Below are 15741 nucleotides of genomic sequence, written 5' to 3'. Positions count from 1 at the left end.
AGTGTGGAAGATAGGGGGTTTGAGCAGTCCAGAGATTAGAGAAAGAAAGCGCTGGGCTGCAGTGTGGAAGATAGGGGGTTTGAGCAGTCCAGAGATTAGAGAAAGAAAGCGCTGGGCTGCAGTGTGGAAGATAGGGGGTTTGAGCAGTCCAGAGATTAGAGAAAGAAAGCGCTGGCCTGCAGTGTGGAAGATAGGGGGTTTGAGCAGTCCAGAGATTAGAGAAAGAAAGCGCTGGGCTGCAGTGTGGAAGATAGGGGGTTTGAGCAGTCCAGAGATTAGAGAAAGAAAGCGCTGGGCTGCAGTGTGGAAGATAGGGGGTTTGAGCAGTCCAGAGATTAGAGAAAGAAAGCGCTGGGCTGCAGTGTGGAAGATAGGGGGTTTGAGCAGTCCAGAGATTAGAGAAAGAAAGCGCTGGCCTGCAGTGTGGAAGATAGGGGGTTTGAGCAGTCCAGAGATTAGAGAAAGAAAGCGCTGGGCTGCAGTGTGGAAGATAGGGGGTTTGAGCAGTCCAGCGGTTAGAGAAAGAATACGCTGGGCTGAAACGTGGATGGTTGTGAGTAGCTAAGAGGTTAGCAAAAGAAAGAAAGCAATGGGCCGCAGTGCAGTGGTTTTGAAAACCTTTAGAACAACACACAGGTTATTTTATGGGATTACAAAGAGTAAACAGTTTAAATAAAACAATGTAGTCTTTAGAACAAACATAATTTAGGGCAGCAGTGTGGAGTAGTGGTTAAGGCTCTGGACTCTTGACCGGAGGGTTCAGTCCCAGGTGGAGACACTGCTGCTGTACCCTTGAGCAAGGTACTTTACCTAGATTGCTCCAGTAAAAACCCAACTGTGTAAATGGATAATTGTATGTAAAAATAATGTGATAACTTGTAACAATTGTAAATCACCCTGGGTAAGGGCATCTGCTAAGAAATAAATAATAATTAATAGGTGTTTACATACAAGCCATTTAGATACAAACTGTCTGTCTATTAATATTTGAATATTAAACAGCTGTCCATTTTGGAGATCACTGTAGTGCTGCCTGTGATCTCCAGGGAAGCTGGTTGTTGTTTCTCTGTGCAGCGAGACAGCTGGACACATTCCAGCAGCTCTCATTTGGACTCGGAGAGGCCGAGACACTGCCATCCATCCTGTCTGATGTGGGAGAGTCGTAAACATTGCCTTTTTAAGAGTTGAGCTGCGAACCAGCGAATGACTGATTTAATGTAAAAGCTGGGGGCTCTGCCTTTAAAAGGAGCTGTGTACATTTAACCTGATTGAGAGGGCAGACTTCCTAATTGATATGCTTTTTTGTTTTGGTTTAGATTTTATTTTTTTGTTCCTGAGGAAAGACTTACCCAAGTTGAATTTTATTATATCTTGTTCTTAGGTAAGCTTGAGATGGGAACAAAAACAGAGTCACTGTCTTCCAGTCCTTAGCAAAAACAAAAAAGAACACTGCCTAGGCCACACTGTTTGACAGTCCGTTAGCAGCCACTGATCTGCCTCCCAGTCACTCAGCCCTCATCGCCAGGTCGTTCTACCTCCCTCCTGTCTCCCTTGTCTCATACTACTGGGCCACACTGCTGGACAGTCTCATAGCAACCGCTGCACTGTGTCCCAGTCTCTGAGCTCTCACTACTGGACTACACTGCCTTGCTTCCGGGTCCTTTAGCTCTAAACACTAGGCCCAACTGCCTTCCTCCCAGGCCCTTTGCTCTCACAAGTAGGGCTCACTGTCTGACAGTCCCTTAGCAAGCACTGCCTCACTGCTCTAAGCCCTGGGCCATAGCTCAAAAGTTAGCAAAGTCTGCCACCTGCTGGCCAACTATAGAATTGCACTCCAGGTCGGAACGATCAATCAGATGTTTAAAGAGTAAAATTCAGAATATATCCAAAAATATTGATGAAATATTATAATTAAATACTTTTGTTGCAGTATTGTGGATGTATGTAAGTGTGTGTGTGTGTGTGTGTTATATATATATATATATATATATATATATATATATATATATATATATATATATATATATATATATATATATATGGCAGCTGGCTCTTTGAGCTAATATATATATATATATATATATATATATATATATATATATATATATATATATATATATATATATATATATATTGTGTAAAATCCTTGTACCCAAGTGTCCCTCGTAAAGAAACTTTAGAAGCTTGTCAAAAAGCACTAGATAATAGACTAGATAAATCAATACCTACAGCAGAGGTACTGAACATGATCAACATAGTTTTAGAAAACAGTTATTTTACATTTGTTGATAAGAATTACAAACAAAACGATGGTACAGCAATAGGATCTAAATTAGGAATGCATTTTGCCAGTACATACATGGGGAAATGGGAAGAACAATTACTTAGAAAATCGGAAAGAGAACCTTTAGAATACATTCGGTTTGTAGATGATATTTTTGGGGTTTGGACACATGGAGAAGAATCTCTTTTCCAGTTTCATAAAATGGCAAATGAAATACACAGTAATATTAAGATGGACCTTAATAGCAATGTTGTTTATGGAATAGTCTGTGAAAAATGTAATGAAATCAAATATGTTGGAGAGACTGGAACTACTTTATATAAAAGAATTCAGAACCACCTTTCATTAATTAGAAATAAAAAAATGAATTAACCAATAGTACACCAGTCAGGGACATGACATAAATGATGTAAAGTTTGTAGTATTAGAACAGCTCAAATTAGACAATGCGACATATAGAAGAATAAAAGAAAGTAAATGGATAAATAGACTGAACACGATTATGTCAGCGGGACTCAACAGAAAAGAATGAACTAATTAACTTCAATAAATATATAACATTTAAATAAACAAACAAAATTCATTCAAAAGTTGTGCATGCTGATGCGCTGGGGAGGCCAAATCTAGACTGATCCTCAGAGCCAGCATTGCATGATATAATAAAAATATAAGTTTATATAAAGTAGTGTTAATTAGAATTAATACAGATTCAAAGATAGAAGTAAAAATGATGTCACAATATATAGAACACCATTACATCATGTAAGAATAAATCATGGATTTGAATGTAAACAATAACAAGTAGTTGTCATGCTGTCAAAAACCTATAAATACCTCCAATGTTTTGATTCAAACACAGGCTCCCTTGAGAAAGATATGTACAACATATCGAAACGTTGGGCTGCTGGCTCTTTGAGCTAAATATATATATATATAATATATATACGTTGGGCAGCTGGCTCTTTGAGCTAAATATATATTTATATATATATATATATATATATATATATATATATATATACATGTTGGGCAGCTGGCTCTTTGAGCTAAATCATATATATATAAAGGGTTTCTCAATCATTTCCAGTACACACAGACCAGTTGTTTTTATGGTTTTGTGAGGGGCGACCCTCTGATTATTGGACCGGGGGGGGGGGGCTTTCAAATTTGTGAAGCCTGGACCCGATGGACAACCAACACCAGGTCCTAACACTTTCTCTTTCTCACATCTCTTTCTCTCCCTCCTGCCCTCCCTCCCTCCACAGAATCTTTGCTCACTGCGACCCCTTGCTGGAGGTGGAGGATATGATGATCATGGGAAGGAAACCGGACTCCAAGTGTGTCTTCACCTACGTGCAGTCACTCGTCAATCACCTGCGCAGATACGAGATGGCCTGCCGCAGAGCGCACACTGACCTGTAACCAGCAGCTCCACATCAACACACATACCCACATGCTCCTGCATACCCCGAAAGGAGTGCCAGCCAAGCCTCTACAATCCATTTCTTGCCTCCTTCTCAGCATTAGCAATTCTATCACTGGACCGTTTTGATGTGCAGATTGCTAGGCCACTGCTTCCTGGAAGCGTATGGCTTAACAGGAAGTGTTACTAAGGAGCAGCTGTTTACATGTTGAAATCTATAGTGATGTACTCAAAATATACAGAATCAACGACACAAAACAAAATCACCAGTGATCCTGTTGGCTTAAAGGCTTAAAGAAATGGATTTGAAGGAGTTGGGTAGTATTCCTGTACAGCAGTGCTGCCCAAACATGGTCCTGGAGAGCCCCTATCCAGTAAGTTTTGTAGGTCATCCTAAATCGCTAATTTCTAAAGACTGGAAACATAGGGAAGTTATTGATCAATTAAGCAAATAACTTGTTCAATTAAGGGAACTCTGGTCATTGGGCCAGTTTACATGCTGAGAAAATGTCATGACTTGTTTACTGTCATGACTTATTTAAGGTGGTACGGTCTGGATTACAATTTTAGTTAGTGTTGGTTTATGTTTAGTTTATGTTTGAATACAAATGTAATACATTATACAAAAATCAAATTCAACATGAAGTTTCAAAGCAGGAATTGTTAAATTAAACAAACCAAAACGATCTAAAATTATAATTCAGCCGTACCACCTTCAATAAGTCATGACAGTAGACAGATAAGTCATGACATTTTCCCAGCATGTAATCCAGGCCATTGAGGGCTGAAAAGGGTAGTTCATTTTTTTGTACCAAATGATCTCTAAATGACTTCATTTAATAAACCACCTTCTTAATTGATCACAGTGAAATTGTTCCAGGTGTTAAGAAATTGATGATTAAAGGTTACCTATAAAACCTGCTGGATAGGGGCTCTCCAGGACCGGGGCTCTCCAGGACCGGGGCTCTCCAGGACCGGGTTTGGGCAGCACTGCTGTACAGTATACCTTTTCCAGGTAATGGCCTCCTGTAACTCACAATACAATAACCACCCCTACCTCACCTGTTGCATATAGAAGACTATTTAACCTGGTAACGTGCTACAGTATGAAACTAACACACTTCACACTGGTGTGTTGCTGTTCCTCATGTAGATGAGGAAAGCTACACACATCATGCAAACAGGGTTTTGGAAGCAATATGTAGTACAGCTATCTTAAACCTTTCAAGAACTTCCTCATAACTTGTTCAGGTCAATTTCCTTGGGATCCAGGTTCAAACAGAACATGTGGGTCCATCTAATGATAAGTCTGGGTGACTTCTTCATTTGTCATTTGAGGCAGCAGCTGGTTGGTTAATATGCAGGAGATTTAAATATATGAAGGCGATTTTGATTATTATTATTATTATTATTATTTTTAGAAAAGGCAGTTGCTTATTTGAACCCAAAATGCTGATTTTGCAGTTGACAGACCCCAAGGAAGCACAGGCAGCGAAAGGGTTATCCGTATGTAATAATTAAAAGGTCTGAAATGGTAAATCACAAATTCTGTTTTCGCCATGATGTGTTTCTTCAAGCCTTCGAATGTGAGGCTTGCATTCAGGAATGGCAGTTTAATAGAACGATTTATTAGAACTTTGACAAGCTGCCTTGTAATCTACCTGTTTTCAGGTAATCCCCACTTCTGTCTCCCCATTACTCCCATTGAAACTCACCTCTCGTAATGCACCTGTGCTGACAGTAAGATGCAATGTTTTTAGCTCCACTCCAGGTACAGAATGCTCAGTATAATGTCATTTTACCATAACTCTGCATGCTTTTAAAACACACGTTTACTTGAATTGTTTTTGTTGTTTTTTATTTAAAGAAAACTATAAGCACTGATAAGGAAAGTATATTTTCTCTGTATTATTTTTTCAGTAACGTTATTGTGACACAAGTGGATTTTTGGCTCCAGTCTGCTCGCAAGCGGCATATCTTGTGTCTTGGCTTTTGTGTGTGTGTGTGTGTGTGTGTAACAGGTTTTTTTTTTTAATGTAGATTTCAAAGGCGATTTTATTTGTTAAGACTTCAAACTATTGATCTCTCTGAATCCAGAAATTTCTATCAAAAGATGCAGTTAAAAGAGTGGGGGAAAAAAACCTTAAAATGGCTTAAATTATATCAGTCTAAGCTGTGGGTCTCAATACTTCACTTGCACTGTTAAGAGATAAATCTTTTCATAACCTATATAAATGATCTTAAAGTATGGAAGTATTAGGCCACTGTTTAGCTCAATTTGAATCTTTCTACACAGAGAATGGATATCGCAAATCCAGTCTTTTCTTGTCTAGATGATCACTCCCATAATGCCCCTGGGTTGGCGTGACCTGGATGGGCCTGGTAGGCAGACTGGAGCCCCACCTCAGGCTTTTATCAATTTTGTGTACACGGACTGCACGCAAAAGACTGCCAGTAGAATAGCTCTGTATAAATAGGTGTTTTTTATTTTGGTGTTTGTGTGTATATATATATATAGCTGGCTCTTTGAGCTAATTTTATATATATATATATATATATATATATATATATATATATATATATATATATATATATATATATATATAAAATATTGTTTTATATATATTGACACTTGTTTATAAACAGTCATGACCGGTTTTGTATGCAGATCAGATTGTATTCAATGTGTGATCATAATTGTGATCCTATTATAATGGCTAAAGAGATTCCTGGAGCCCCACTCCTACACTACACTCTGTTTTACCACTGATAGACCCCTTACAGTGAAGATAAGTTCCTAGTTCTTGGCCGACCCCAAAATCTGCTTTGATTTCATAATTAATCATATTTGTAGTTGCATTAAAAAAAAAGTATATTGAATACTATTAAAGTTGTTACACTGCTTAAAAAAAAAAAAGAAAAAGTTTAGTGATTTCTAATATACACCTGCCTATTTTCTGATAGGTATGTGTATCCATTTTTTGATTAATATCCTGAATTTAAAACCTAAGATTGTCAACTGCTTAAAATAATTCACATGTTTCAATATAGCTATGACATGATCACTAGTATTAGTCCAGAATGAACCGTTTTTATTTGATTAGTGATGCAACTGATCCTGTATGCCTGTCATGTGTCTCAAGTAAGTTGTAAGTTAGGGTTGTAATATACTGGTAGAAATATTCCAGGCTGGGATGTTTAATCTTGTTACCTGGAGACCCAGAACTGCCTAATCTGAATCATCGACTGCCCTGATATAAAAAGCTGTAAATGTTGAGCATCATATTTCAAATGTTTTTTCTTGAACCCTCATTTTTAAAGTATGTGCAAATTCAGAGAGGAATACTTATCATTTTTATCCTGTATTACACCCTGAAAAAGCAGCTTGGAACTTCTGCATTGTATATCACATTTTTAATACAACACAATAACAAACCTACATTTTAATTTGCAAATAAGCTTTTAAGGTACATTTTATAGATGTTTCTGTCATATGCCATACTGAGTTATTCATAGTGGTTGGAGAACCCCTAGATAACATATATATATATATATATATATATATATATATATATATATATATATATATATATATATATATATGATTTTATTTTATTTTTGATTTTGCAAAATTTCAGTTTACTCCAGTAAGAAATTGGCACTATTTTTGTGAAAGGAATATGCCCCTGCATTGTTAATAAAAAATGCAAGTAGACAAATCTTTGGGTTAATGTTTTCAGAGTCATAACAGAATAATTAACATTTATTGGTACAGCGCGTGTTACTTTCACTAAAATGGGGCCAACATCTCCTATTCATTCTTATTCAAAGTTATTCTCTTCATTGATTGGTTGCTTTCTAAAGGAGTTGGGAAAGGAATCGCCCCTCATTGGCTACAGGATTATTTCAGGAAGGCTTCACCTTTGGAGATTGGACCAGACCAAAGCCACCCCTCACCTGCCATCTGCTTCCACCCTCGCATCTTGTAGATAAAGACTAGAACACGTTCTGAAACACGGTTTTATTAAACACGTATTAATAATGTGACTTCAGAAATAAAGCTCTATTTTAAAACGGTCTACTACTGCCTCATTAGTGCCTTTTCATCCCTAGTAATATTATCACTAGTCCCCCTTCCCTGCTGTTGAAGGTATTTTGGTTCTTTGCTTTTATTTTATGTTTGGAATGGGCAGTTATGACAGAGTGATAACAATGAGAAGATCCTGGTGCATGTCTATAAAATGACGAGCAGACACAGAGTAACAGTTACAGGATTTATTCCATCCAGAGTCTGAAGTGGCCACTCTGCTCCAGCATCTCTCCCCAGGCTCAATTCCCCCTGCCATTGTGAACGCTACACATCAGCCCTCAGCCAGCCAAAGACTTTCAGCTCAGGGCATCACTCTGTTCAGCTGCAGGCAGGGGGCGCCAGACCAGGGAGACACAAGAGAGACAAAGCAAGACAGTGTATTATAAAAAACAAACATTTTAAACCCCATACAGAACAAAATATTTTTGTGACAGCTATCATGAATGAATGGGCTCTACAACATCAATCCTGCTGTATGTAACTGAAGCCAGTCCTATGAGTATACATACTAATTCAGTGGTCCAGGTTTGTAAGGGGAGCCCCTTGATTTAATTTTTCTAAAGCAGCTTCACTTCTCTCCCCCATTAGCTTAGATTTCTGAAGACTTCTTTACAGTGAAGGTAGGCTGTGCAACAGAAGTCCTGGGTTCAAGTCTGTCTTGAGTCACATCTCCACTTATACCCACCCTCTCTGAATAATGCATAATCCACAACTATTTAAAGCATGCAATTGCTATTCCCTTCAATCACGTTTGCAACATGTTATGACCGCACTTTATTGGTGTGTTGAAGAGTTACAGGAGGAATATGAGGATGGACATGCTCTGTGAAGTTACTTAAGTGCTAAACATATTAAGTTGGGGATTCAAAATATTCACTTACAACTGGGAGGTGTGTGTGTGATTCAGCCTGTGAATAAAACTGCTCACCGATATCTAAAAATTAAACTACTGGTCTGGTATACACACCTCAGGATATAAACTGATACTAGGGGACAAGTGGAAAAATAATCCCTAATGGCCCTATTTCTTAGAAAGCTTTTAGGATGCCAGTCCTAGGAAGATAGAGTAGTACTCATCTCATATGGAGTGCAGCTAAACCTAATCATGTCTCTAAAGATGCCACCAATCTTTCACAACCCACTAGAAAGCATCATTGGCCAGCATAAATGTTTTTCCAGTCAGATGGAACTATATGTACACAGCTGTGCTACACCATCTTACATGGTCTTGCGGACAATCTTGTACTTATTTTTCCAACAAAATGTCCAGTTTTTAAAAAAGGATTAACTGTACACAGGTTTGTTTTTGTTTCATGGTCAACTACTAAGCCACAAGAGGAGTGTTATGTGAACCGAAGCCACCTCTGTAATGACAGGAACAGATGGATTCCTGAATGCTGCTCTTGCTTATAGGTCTGCGTGCTTTGCTTGAGGGTCGTGTTGCTGGGTCTCTGGTGACTGGGTCTCTGGTTCTGTCTCCAGTGGTTCCCCGGCCGGTTCCCTGTCTGCTCCCTGGTTCTGCTCAGTGCTGGCTGGGTCGGGCTCCTGCTTGTCCCAGGGACTGTCCTTTGCAGGGGCGTAGCGGAACTCGTATGGGACCGGGTCATCCGGGTCTGCCTTCTTGTAGAAGCCCAGCGAGACCAGCAGCTCATTGATCTCTTTACGGGTCATATCGTTTAAAAGGATCCGCTGAAAAACACAGCAGTTAGGCACTCAGTCTTGCTCTGCAGTGGTTTTAACATACCTCACTGTCTGTCTTATTGTTGTAAGAAGTCATGTAATATAGTGACAGCAAATTACTTTTGCAATTATAATATGTTCCACAATCCTCTTGCCGGCAGACATATGGAATGAGACATCCAGGGTCATTATACCAAATAGAAATAGAAACACAAGACACCACTGTGAATGAGGTGTTCTGCTCTCAGTGGATACATCTGCAGAAAAACCCTTAATAAGAAATAATAAGCATATACAAAGCATAATATATACAGCATGACATGTAAAGCGCTATACTTACATCCAACTCTTCATAGTAATGGTTGAGAAGGACCAGCTCCGGGTCAGCTCCAGGGAGGTGTTTCATCACGAGGTTGTGACTTTAAATCAGCAGTTAAGGAGGAGGTAGACAGACCTGCACTGGAACAGAGTGTCACACAGCAGATACAGGGGTTTATTTTAATGATCTCATTCACAGTGGCTGGTGGTGGTTAACCTATTCTCATGACACCCCAACACTCAACAGGATTGGGTTAGGCTGTCCAACCCATTCTAGTGACTAGATGGGAGTGTCGCTGAAACACTGGACTCAACTGGCTTCATGAATTAGGGGATCTCCAGAGAGAGATGCCTGGTTGCCAATGGTTGCAAATTGTGTTGTCTCCGATATTTTTACTTTTATCTATTTAACCTACCCAATTATCAATACATACAATAAATGCTGAAACCTTAAGGCAACCTTAAGTGATAAGGCAACATTATACTGCAAATGTCTTCTGAACTTTAACCTTTAACTTTTGATTCCTCTGTCGTTCCAGAAACTGGAATCCTCACTTGCAGAAGGCTCTTCATAACAGTCGGTTCACACTGTAGAGTTAACAGCAACCATGTTAACAACCCCACAACAAAACTGCAGGTGCCTTTCTAAGGAGAGCTAATGCGTTTAATATATTATTCCTGTGATGTCAGTTTTGATTTCAGTTAATTGAGACCCTCCTCCTACTTGTCCTTACTCATGCTTTACAGTGGTGCAGTCTGAGTGGGGACATGCACACTCACTGTCACTCTGTGTTAGAGAATGAAAATAATGAACATGCAACTGGATTCCTGTCATTATGTTTTTGTGTACGACAGCCACAAAACTTTGATATGTCTGCGAAAGCACAGGTGTAGCTGCCTTTCAACTGGTGGCATGAAAGGAATAGACAGGTATTTTATAGTAGAGATAGTCTTGAACAAAAAAGAACAAAAAATAAAAATAGTCTTGAACAAAGAAGACTACGTGGCGATCTGATTCAAACATTCAAAATCCTAAAAGGTATAGACAATGTCAACCCAGGGGACTTCTCTGACCTGAAAAAAGAAACAAGGACCAGGGGTCACAAATGGAGATTAGATAAAGGGGCATTCAGAACAAAAAATAGGCGGCACTTTTTTACACAGAGAATTGTGAGGGTCTGGAACCAACTCCCCAGTAATGTTGTTGAAGCTGACACCCTGGGATCCTTCAAGAAGCTGCTTGATGAGATTCTGGGATCAATAAGCTACTAACAACCAAATGAGCAAGATGGGCTGAATGGCCTCCTCTCGTTTGTAAACTTTCTTATGTTCTTCTTATGTTCTTAATATGTTACCATGTCAAAATATATCCAGACCACTAGAGAAAGCTACCACGCTGTATATAGACTATTGTATAAACTCAGGTTCGGGTCGGGCCCTATAGCAGCAGGTCTGGGTCGGAAGCGGGTCATAAAAATCGGACCCGAACAGGACTCTGCTCTGTGTATCCACACTCACTCACTGAGAGAGAGTTACCATACATTAGAGTGGACTGCTTTTGAAAGGATACTAAAGAGGGATGTCCTGTGTAACAAAGGCCTTCACCTGCAGAGAATGGAGAGAAGGAACAACTAGGTATTAATTCACTTGTGGTCTTTAAATCCCCAAGCATCTTTGTTCAGTACAGCTGTAAGCTCCCCCCCACATCTTGCTTCAGCATAAGGTGCAATCCCCTGAATGCTCCCTACGCTCTGTTCACCTGAAGGTTGAAGTGCATTTCTAAACAGCATGATAAGCATCAATATTGTCTACAGATGCCTTGCTATTAATGAAATGCCCTCTTGTGTATAAAACAGCTCAGTTCACTGCAGCTGGCCCCGGTTGGGATGGAGTCGGTGAGACCGACCTTTGATTGAAAAAGAGATGCAGGTTTGAGTGTAGACAGCAGAACAAATACAACTGTAGACGGACGCAATTCATAACAAAGTCAGATACACTGTGCCTCAGTGTATAATAGAGTCAGGGCATAGAGACATTCCACACTTTTCCACCTAACCATTAAAACAAAATCTGGGGAGTAGTGCGTACAGCCGGATATGAAGAGTTAGAGCAGGCTACTGCAAACAGTCTACAATGCGGATCCTGTACAACCATATGGAAAGATAGGCGGGAGACAATAATAATAATAATAATAATAATAATAATAATAATGAGCCTGTACCTCCCTGAGCCGGTTCAGCTGTCATCCTCCGCAGGTCTGTAGGGATACAAGAGGTTGTGGTGAGACTTGGTGCTGCGATTCACATTTCAGACAGAAGCTCATTAAAGTCTGCAGCATTTTCAACAGCTTATTCATGCATTAAAATGATTACCATAGGATACCATTCTATGGCATTTCATTCCAGTCTCCGTTACTTATCTGTTCTCTAATCATTCATAAATTTCAAAAACACTGAATCAAAAATGATACGGTGTACAGTGATGAAGGCACTATCCAATATGTTTGTCTACTTGACTTATTAGATCAATCTATATCCCCCTGGGATCAAGTTTCTTAGAATTGTTACCGGGTTTCCTAGAAATGATCTTTAAAAACATTCCCTTTGACAACCTTTACAAATGGACCCTTAATATGTCATATGCTCTGAACTGATTATAAGCAATACAGAAGCAAGTTATCCTCCTCAGTTCCAGGGATTTCACTGATTACCTGCTAGAATATATCCTGGCAATCATGGAAGGAAAGCAGACTTCAGTCTTAACCAATTCAGAGCAGGTTTTGCATGAACATGTTTGCTGGTTTAATTAGAAACACACTTTAACTAAGGCTGGGTGCAAGGCAAGTTGATATCCTTCTCTCAGGGCCAGACTGGGACTGTATTGCTATTATATGTCAGTGATGACACAGAACTGAAGCCTGGTTTCTTTAAAATTGGAGAGCGTAGTGTATTCAAAATGTGCACCAGCTTGCTCGGTATTAGTGCGATGCAAAACTAATTCAAATCAGATTCTGGAGACAGGGAGATGGTGGTTTGCTTGGTTGTTTTTTCTGACGACAGGACCCAGGTTTTAACAACAAAGGGAGGTGCAACATTGTGTCCTTGTTTGTATTATCTTTGAAAATGTTAGGAATTTCAACCTGGTTACATTTTGCTGGAGTCTACAGTATGTTACACAGACATACGGTACATTACTGAGCTAATATGCAGCCTCCAACCGCTGTTGTTTTGGCAAGAAAAAAACCAAATAAAGGGTGTATTGGTAACGAAAAGGTCCAGAATTACTTTACGGTTATAATGACGCGTTGAAAAATACAATATACAGTACCACAACATTATAAACCCGTGAACTTCGATATGTGACAAAATTGCATAGTAATATTACACACTGTTTCAAAGTTTGTATACAAACCAAACAGTAAGCAGTGACAAATAGGTTTAGCCAAAAGTATTACATTATTTAAAATAAAAATATAAAACAAATACTCAATATACCGTGTCGCTAATTAAGTCAGGACTTGTGTGTTGTGCAAGTTACATGCGATTGGGCCTCTTTTTAACAAGAACGGCCCTGAAGAAAATACCCCTCGTCAACTATGAAAGAAAAACTCTGCTTTTAACTTGAAAATACATTGCACTTTTTGAAGGAATTCGCTTACCTCGACTTTTCCCCTGGCCAAGCCTTCAATTTTCTTTTGGTCTATTTCATAAAGCGAAATGCTCTGGAATAGGCCGGCGAAAATAAATAGTTGCCACATCTTCCTTCAGCGACAGAGAAACGAAGAGTGGTTCGAAACGACACCGCTCCGGCTGAACCGCCGTACTTGGAAAGATGGGCGCTCCGGCTCGGGAGAGGCGAAATGCCACGTCAAAAGCCTTCTGTCGTGTTTTGATTAGTCCAAGGCGAAGAACGAGGGATGAAACATGAGAGATGTTTGTTTTGTGGTGTTTCCCAAATGCTAGATCTCTATGCAAAGGAAGGGTCTCGGGTTACACGCTGTCTTGTTTGTGGTGGTATGTTTAAACAGCAGTACCGCGTATAGTGTGCTTTAGTTTACATTGGGTGGGTGCGCTCATTAGGTGGGACTGGATGCCGTTTTTGGTCTAGTCCTCATCATTAAGGTGCAGAGTGACAGTGCTGGAGAGCTGAATCCGGAGTGTAAACGTTTTAGACCACTGTCCGCCAAAACTTTTAAATCCAGCTTGTGACAGTTGAGCTTTCCACATACAGGTCACAGCCACTTGTATATTATATGAGGATACACTGATAATTGAATTACTACTGCGAAATCGTTTTATATGACTTTACCAGTCAAGGACAAAAATACAACTGTGCAGGAAAGCACTGCACACAACAGGACAGGTTTACAAGGGTCTGTTTGGATAACAAGTGTGAGAATACTCAAGGTTTTACTGCGCATATACTGTTATATTGCAGGGGTAGTGTCCAATTTGGCTTAAAATAGTTTTTAAGAAGGGTGCCAGGTTTTTATGGTATTACAGACGCACGTTTCTGATTTTACTTACTGTACTCTTGTACTGATGTGCGGAAGAGCAAATCTGTTTGGTTTAGCGACAAGCAGATGTAAAAGGAGGGTGGTGGCCCAGATAGAATTTATTCATTTATTTATTTCAACATTTATTTATTCATTTATTTATTTCTCTATGTATTTATTTTTAATATTGCCACGGATAGTCCTCCATACTCCATAAAATACAGCGATCTGATAGTAAAACGTATTTTGGTAACTTGGAGAAGAAATACCTTGGGTTGAGCAATACTGTTGGGTGGAAACGGCGCTGCAGGGGTGAATCACATTTGCATACCCAGAATGCACTCTGGCAGAATCTAACTTCCTCTTATGAAATGCATGCTTTTAAAATATCATATTTAAATCTAAATGTCAACATACAGTACTTGTATACTGTTTTGGTTGTTTTTCTCAAGAATTAGACGTTAAAATGCTCGTTTAAAACAAACAAAAATAATAACCGTCCCTTGTTACAATAGCAATATGAGTAGGTTGCCTTCTGCACTAACAAATGTTAATATACTCTGGTTTCTCTTCAGTTCGAATAAATCTTTCTAAGACTAAGGCTTAGAGGGTAGTGGCATTGCCCGCTCCCTCCGAGGGTCTGTGAGAGGTTTGTTCGGGTGAGGAGGAACAGAATTTTTTTTTTATTTTTGACTGGCTTTCTTCAGCTCGGCAACTTTTTGGAAGACTAATGCTCAGTCTGGTTTTGGCTTGCCCAATCCAGGCCGAGGGTCTTTCAAGATTTTGTTGACTGTTGAGAGCAGTTTTTTCTTTTTCAGGCGGTTCCAGTTTTTTTCTTTTTCAGGCTTTTCCAGACGTTCCTGGAGTTAGAGAGAAGGAGGACCTACCATCCAGACGACCTTTGAGGACCCTTTGATGACCTAGACGACCTCATCCCCAGCCCTTGATTGTAATCGAGATCCAGACCGAGAGAGCAGCAGGCGCCCAGCAGAGGGCGCCATCTGGGAGGAGCAGAGGGCGGCCCCGGACCCCGAGGAGGCGTCACAGCCACGATTCTTCCTACGTGGTCTCGGTGCCAAGCAGCGCCCCCTACTCCGCCAGGGAAGGACACCGTTCACCTGGGGAGGGGGTCCCTCTTGCGAGGCGACCATCTCCTCAGGGACTAAAGTAATAGTTCCTTCAACTGCCCAGATTTGCTGCTTACGTTGTTTCTTTTCCGTAGAGAGAGACAACCCGGACGTCCAGAGGCTTCTCCCACCCCAATCGGAGGAGCCAGCTGAAGGATGGCGTTCCGGCCAACCCAGGAGACTAGGAGGCACAATGCGGTGCGCTTCACAAGGACCCAGCAAGAGGAAACGGAACCAGGACTGACGAGACTGGAGTTCAGCCGGACCATTCTTCAGAGGGGTATGGGTTTTTCCCCTTCTGACTTGAATTGTTTGGTGAAATTG

At 40.0% G+C, this 15741-nt stretch overlaps 1 protein-coding gene and 1 pseudogene across 6 annotated transcripts in view; one reads left to right on the top strand and one right to left on the bottom strand.

The window, feature by feature from the left end:
- Positions 1-10432, top strand: part of LOC117428227 (smoothelin) — an 82985-nt gene extending 72553 nt beyond the window's left edge. For 4 of the 6 annotated variants that reach the window (XM_058994724.1, XM_058994720.1, XM_058994721.1 and 1 more), the window contains one exon: positions 3550-7781. In XM_058994724.1, coding sequence (XP_058850707.1) covers positions 3550-3706 — 157 coding nt within the window. In that variant the 3' untranslated portion in view covers positions 3707-7781. Of the gene's footprint in view, positions 1-3549; positions 7782-10334 lie in introns of those variants that run through there. The other 2 variants (XM_058994725.1, XM_058994722.1) reach the window with 2 other exon arrangements.
- LOC117426664 (selenoprotein M-like) lies at positions 7968-13944 on the bottom strand (annotated as a pseudogene).
- Positions 13945-15741: the final 1797 nt, after the last annotated feature.

This window comes from Acipenser ruthenus, chromosome 21 (genome assembly GCF_902713425.1).
Source record: "Acipenser ruthenus chromosome 21, fAciRut3.2 maternal haplotype, whole genome shotgun sequence".
NCBI lineage: Eukaryota > Metazoa > Chordata > Actinopteri > Acipenseriformes > Acipenseridae > Acipenser > Acipenser ruthenus.
Note: the sequence above shows the minus strand (reverse complement) of the source record. Positions and strands in the feature narration are given on the sequence as shown.